At 49.5% G+C, this 5,499-nt stretch overlaps 1 protein-coding gene across 1 annotated transcript; it reads left to right on the top strand.

Annotated features, from left to right (window-relative positions):
- Positions 1-1,306: 1,306 nt before the first annotated feature.
- LOC150018108 (serum amyloid A protein-like) lies at positions 1,307-4,534 on the top strand. Its single transcript, XM_090263396.1, has 4 exons — positions 1,307-1,367; positions 1,782-1,876; positions 3,663-3,801; positions 4,242-4,534. Exons 2-4 carry the CDS (start codon positions 1,786-1,788, stop codon positions 4,402-4,404), a joined length of 393 nt encoding a protein of 130 aa, XP_090119522.1. The 5' UTR covers positions 1,307-1,367; positions 1,782-1,785; the 3' UTR covers positions 4,405-4,534.
- Positions 4,535-5,499: the final 965 nt, after the last annotated feature.

The raw sequence follows: 5,499 nt of genomic DNA, 5'->3' as shown, positions 1-5,499 counted from the left end.
TTGACATAAGAACAGATCAACAGAAGAAAAAAAGTTCATAGGGAGACATGGGCTATCATAATTGATGTTCAGAAATATGGTTGAACCATACTTTTTGGACAAAGAAACCATATATTTTGAAGCTCTTTTAGGACAAAGAAGTTTAGGTTTTGGTATTCACTGGTGAGGAATCTAAGCAAAGTTTGAGTGTGGGTAGCAATTTAGTAAAGAAGTAACAAGGTTTGTACGAACAGGCTTTCCTTAACTCTAGTGAAAGGGTGTCCCTCTCAGCCCCTGGAATGGCAGGGGGAACCTTGCAGAGGGGAGATTTATTTCTTGCATTAAGGGAAAACAAGGGAGGGTGACGTACCCTCTAACATTAACTGCTTGTCAAGTAACTTTAATTCAAAGAATCAATACACCATCGTGGGATATTTGGGGGCAGCCTACCCTGGGCCCAGAGGATTCCTGGCACCTAAAGACTTTCATTTCCATTATGAGGTATCTCCAAAATTCGATGAGAAGCAGAGTGCCCTTCACTTGATTGCCCCCAACTAAGAAGCCAGAATTAACATTGTAATTAAAATATAGTTGGTATACAATATATTAGTTTTAGGGGCACGATACCGTGATTTGACATTTGTATACCTTATAATGTATACCTTATCACCATGGTAAGTCTAGTAACCATTCGTCACTATGCAAAGTTCCATAAAAAAATGAAGGAGCCAGCTTAGATCATACACTTCCCAGTGACAGAGTCAGCTGAGCAGCCTCCTCTGCCTTGCAGCTGAAAGCTTAGCGTATGCGCAGAGTGGTGGAAGCAGCCTTCCAGGGCCCCCATGAGATCTGGTGGGCTAGCTTGCCAGGTTTGAAGCTTAAGGGTTTTAGACATGAATGCAAAGGGGTTTCATTTCTGACACATCTGCCATCTGGCCCTCAGGGACCATCCTGAAAATATGACCAGGAAAGCAAGGACCTGGCTGGAGGAGACGCCCTCCAACTGCTGCACACCATCCCGCAACGTGGGTGCCCAGCCTGGTGCTCCACACCCTTCCCTCCACAGCCCAGGTGGCCCCTGCCTCAGCCACTCCAACGCTGACAGCAGAGCCGTCCTCTGACCCGTGGCTGCTGGGGCAGAGTGAGCCTGCCCTGTTTCCTCGGGGTTGCACAATGGGGATGACCTGTGGATGGAGGTGGCCACTGGTGTCCAGTAAGTGTGCCCCTGTGGATTGTAGGAGAAATGACGCACAGGGACTTTCCACAGGTACCAAGTCTGGCTTTTCTTCCCTCCCCGTGACCCCAGCAGGGAGGGTACAGGGTAAATAAATAGCAGCCACCTGTCCCCAGCAGGCAAGGACCAGCAGCCTCACTCCACCAGAAATCAGGTGAGTGATTGCTTCCAAAGTCTTACTCTGTTTTCTCTTTCCCAGCAAGATCGTACATTTGTTTAATGATTCTGTTTGCCATGTGTGTGCATGGGGTCTGTGCTGCAGAGGAGCACATGGTAAACGCTTTTTGATTAATTCCAGGCTGTTTTCAGGGAGCCAATTAGATCCTAACAGCCCTCTTCCTCCATCACTGCTACCTTGGTGACCTCTGCACAGCCTTGGGTTCAGGGTTGATGGGTTTGGAATGAGGGCTGGAGCTCCGACGAGAGCCTAGTGCGATGTGCCTAGATGGACAGCTAGCGTCCATGAGAACAAATGGAAATGCACAACCAGGCTCTCCTGACTCACGAATCCCTAAAGCAGGTGTGTCAGCCTTGCATGTGTCTCCCCGACCCTCCCCTTTCATTTCAGCACCATGAAGCTCTTCACAGGCCTCGTTTTCTGCTCCTTGGTCCTGGGAGTCAGCAGCCAGAACTTCTTTTCCTTCATGCATGAGGCTTATCAAGGTAAAGTCGCCGAAGGGGGGTGGCATCCACGGCCACCAGGATTCAATCTGAGCACCCTTCTGGGTTGGGACCACTGTCTTGGGTTGTGGTGCCTGATTAGGTAGAATGTGCTAGGTGTTTGGGGAGCTTTTCATCAAACAGGTTGGAAACCACAGGATTTCTTTCAATCAGTTACTACAGAGAGGCATTCATCATTCCTCACTGTAAGGTCAGTTGGACTAGAAGACACCGAATAAGTCTTGAAATGGTATAAAATTCCCCTCCGACCGGACTGCACAAGTGTGATGGAAGCTATCCACCTTTTCTTCTCCTTTCTCTCCCTCTCTCTGTTGCTTTCTGGCTCCCTCCCTCTCTCTCTCACTGCCTTCCCTTTCCTAAATGGAGAGTTTGGAGGGACCTGCAGCCTCGCTCCTGCTGAGGCTTCCTACAGTCAGTGACACTGTCGCGCTTTCCCCTGTTTGCTGCCCTTTTCTAGCTTTTCACTGACACAAAGGGAACTAGCAACACTGACCAAGCTTCCTCCAGGGATCAGCACTTTCATACAGCTTAGGGTGAGCATCTTCCCTGGTTTGCCCGGGTCTGAGATGGTTTCCCTGCCACTTCCAGTGCTGACAAGGACAGCTGTAGGCAAATGAGGGCAGCTGTGGCCAAGCTGGGACAGTAGTCACCCACTTTAAGTGAAGAACCACTTGGTGAGGCAGATCTTCCCCAACTTTGTGGCTTAGAGCAGCTGAGTATGTTGAGCAGGAACTAACTGCCAGTGATTCCGTTACTGAGCAGAGTCTGAACTCAGCTGTGCACGAGGCCACAGCTCTTGGGGGTAGGTGTGCCTTGGTACCACTTCCTAGAGCTTGGTGCACATCAGTCTCGGCTACGGGCTGGGTCACCTGGAGAGCATCAAAAACTATTGACACCTGAGACCCACCCCCTGAGAGTTGGAGGTAATTGGCCTGAGATGTGACATTGGACTTCAGAGTGTTTCCAGAGATTAGAAAGTGCAGCCAAGGCAGAGAAAAGGACCACTGCTCCAGCGCTTGCTTGTTCACATCATTAGTTCAGTCTCCTTAGAAAACGTTACCAGGATGCTATTTATGCCCCTAACACTCAGAGGGACCCCAGTCACACTTTCATGCATTCTGTCTGCAAGAGTACATTTGTAGGCGTTGGGCACAAGTGCTACATGTCAGCACCGTTCTCAGAACCTGCTTTCCATGTTACCACCTCGCTCACCAAGTCCCTGACTACTGTCATCTGTAGCTTCACTCCACAACACTGGCTCCTGATCACGAGCAATTTTGCCCCAGGGAACATGTAGCATGTGTGGAAACAATTTTGGTGGTCACACTGGGGCATACGCTGCCCGCATCTAGTGCGCAGAGATACAGGGATGCTGGTAAACACCCTACAGTACTCAGGAAGGCCCAGAACAACAAAGGATTGTCTGCCCCACTTTCCAGAGTGCTGAAGTTGAGAAGTCTGTTCTGTAATGGCACCTCCCTTCTGTCTTTTACTTCTAAGTCACAGAGGCCTAAGTGGGATGGAGCCATAGATAGCATCACAGGATCAGACAGCCAGGTACCACACCACTGTGCCCCACCTAAATGACTCTCGTGAGTGTCCCCAGGAGAAGCCAACTGGATTCTCCTAGCCTAGGTATCCAGGGTGCTGTGACTACAGACCGAAATGAGCCAGTGGTAGGTTTTTCAGTCCTTGATCCTTCTCTAATGGGTGTCACGATTTTCTGGTATTTCACCTGAAATCTCTGTGCCATGTCCTTCCTCCCCAGGGGCCAGAGACATGTGGAGAGCCTACTCGGACATGAGAGAAGCCAATTACATAGGTGCAGACAAATACTTCCACGCCCGGGGGAACTATGAAGCTGCACGGAGGGGACCTGGTGGCAGATGGGCTGCTAAAGTGCTCAGGTAACCAGGTTGCTGGGGATGAAGGATGGGTGAGCAGAGCTTGACTGACTTTGGGGATCTGAAGGGCGTGGCCTTAGAGAAGGACCCTGTAGGGGCTGTGGTCTCCTCATGTTCTCCCTGTTGATGCCCTCCATCCATGCCCAGCGCAGGGCCTGGGCTGCCAGCAGAGCCAGAGTATGGCTTGTAAAAACATGCGGACCCTCCATGCAAAGAGAAACTGAGGGCCACAGACTGATCCCCCCCTCCTCTATGGGTGCAGTCCACCCAGCATGAGGGGATCAGCCAGGGCTGTGTGGCTGTGCCAGGGGAGGGTCCGTGTTCAGCTCCTCATTCCTGGCTCCTCTCAGAGGCGCTGATTCCTCGGAAAGGGGAGAGCTGGGAGGTGGGACAGTTTCTCAACAGCCCCTGATTCACCTCCTACCTGTCCTTCTCCATTCCAGCGATCTCAGAGAGGATTCCCAGAGAGTCACGGACCTGTTTAAGTATGGAGACAGTGGCCATGGTTTGGAGGACTCGATGGCGGACCAGAGAGCCAACGAACATGGCCGGAGTGGCAAAGACCCCAATTTCTTCAGACCTCCAGGCCTGCCTGACAAATACTGAGCTCCACTGTGCTTTCAGGAGCTGGGGCTGTGAGCCCCTAAACGTAGGGACCCCGAGTCACTGAGTTATACATCCCCAGATGCTGACAGAGGGCACATACTAGCTTCTAATAAATGCTAAAGAGATTGAATGTTGAAAACTGTGTTATTCCTTGGGACAAGGACTGGCTGCTTGATATCAAGGGGTGATGGATGGATGCCCATAAGAAGGTCGAGCCTGTGCCTGTGTGTTTGGGTGGAGGGGACACAGTATATGCCTAAGAGTAGGGAGCTTGGGGACACTAATCTCTGAACTTCCTGGCTCTGTGGCTTGCAGTCTGATATTAAATGGCAAATTCTCGGTCATTATTTCATTATTGTTTCCAATATTTCCTCTGCTCCTTTCTCTTTCTCTTTCCCCTCTGATATTTCTGCACATAAATCTTATACGTTTTGTAGTTGTCCCACACTGCTTGCATATTCTGTTCTTTTTTATTTTTTTCAGACTTTGTTCTGTGCTTTTTAGTTTCAAGGAGTCTATTGATATGTCCTCTAGCTCAGAGTATTTTTTCTCTACAGTGTCCTACCTACTAACAAGCCCATCAAAGGTGTTCTTCATTTACGTTGCAGTGTTTTTTGTTTGTTTGTTCATTTGTTTTATTCATATTTATTTATTTATTTTAATAATTTATTTTTTTATTTTTAGAGGGGAAAGGAGAAAGGGAGAGAAATATCGCTGTGTGGTTGCCTCTCACTTGTGTCCCCAACTGGGGACCAGACGTACAACCTAGTCATGTGCCCTGACTGAGACTCGAACCAGCGACACTTGGCTCGCAGGCCAACGCTCAGTCCACTGAGCCACAGCAGCCAGGGCTTGTTCATTCGTTTTAAACATTGATTGCTTGTCTCTCACATGTCACCAACTGAGGACCCGGCCCACAACCCAGACATGTGCCCTGACCAGGAACCAAATCAGTGATCGATCCTTCTGTTCTCAGTCCATCGCTCAATCCACTGAGCCACACGAGCCAGGGCTATGTTGCAGTGTTTTTAATGTTTAGCATCATTTACTGTTCTTTCTTAGGATTTCCATCTCTCTGCTCACATTACCCATCTG

The sequence above is a fragment of the Furipterus horrens genome, unplaced genomic scaffold (genome assembly GCF_987537825.1).
Source record: "Furipterus horrens unplaced genomic scaffold, mFurHor1.1.pri manual_scaffold_2, whole genome shotgun sequence".
NCBI classification, from domain to species: domain Eukaryota; kingdom Metazoa; phylum Chordata; class Mammalia; order Chiroptera; family Furipteridae; genus Furipterus; species Furipterus horrens.
The sequence above is the reverse complement of the archived record's forward strand: the minus strand, read 5'-3'. Positions and strand labels throughout refer to the sequence as shown.

Excerpts from the sequence above, each read along its gene's own strand:
- LOC150018108 (XM_090263396.1), top strand. The coding sequence starts at position 1,786 with ATGAAGCTCTTCACAGGCCTCGTTTTCTGCTCCTTGGTCCTGGGAGTC. Across the intron at positions 1,877-3,662 it reads CATGCATGAGGCTTATCAAG|GGGCCAGAGACATGTGGAGA; the intron begins GTAAAGTCGCCG and ends CTTCCTCCCCAG. Across the intron at positions 3,802-4,241 it reads TGGGCTGCTAAAGTGCTCAG|CGATCTCAGAGAGGATTCCC; the intron begins GTAACCAGGTTG and ends TCTCCATTCCAG.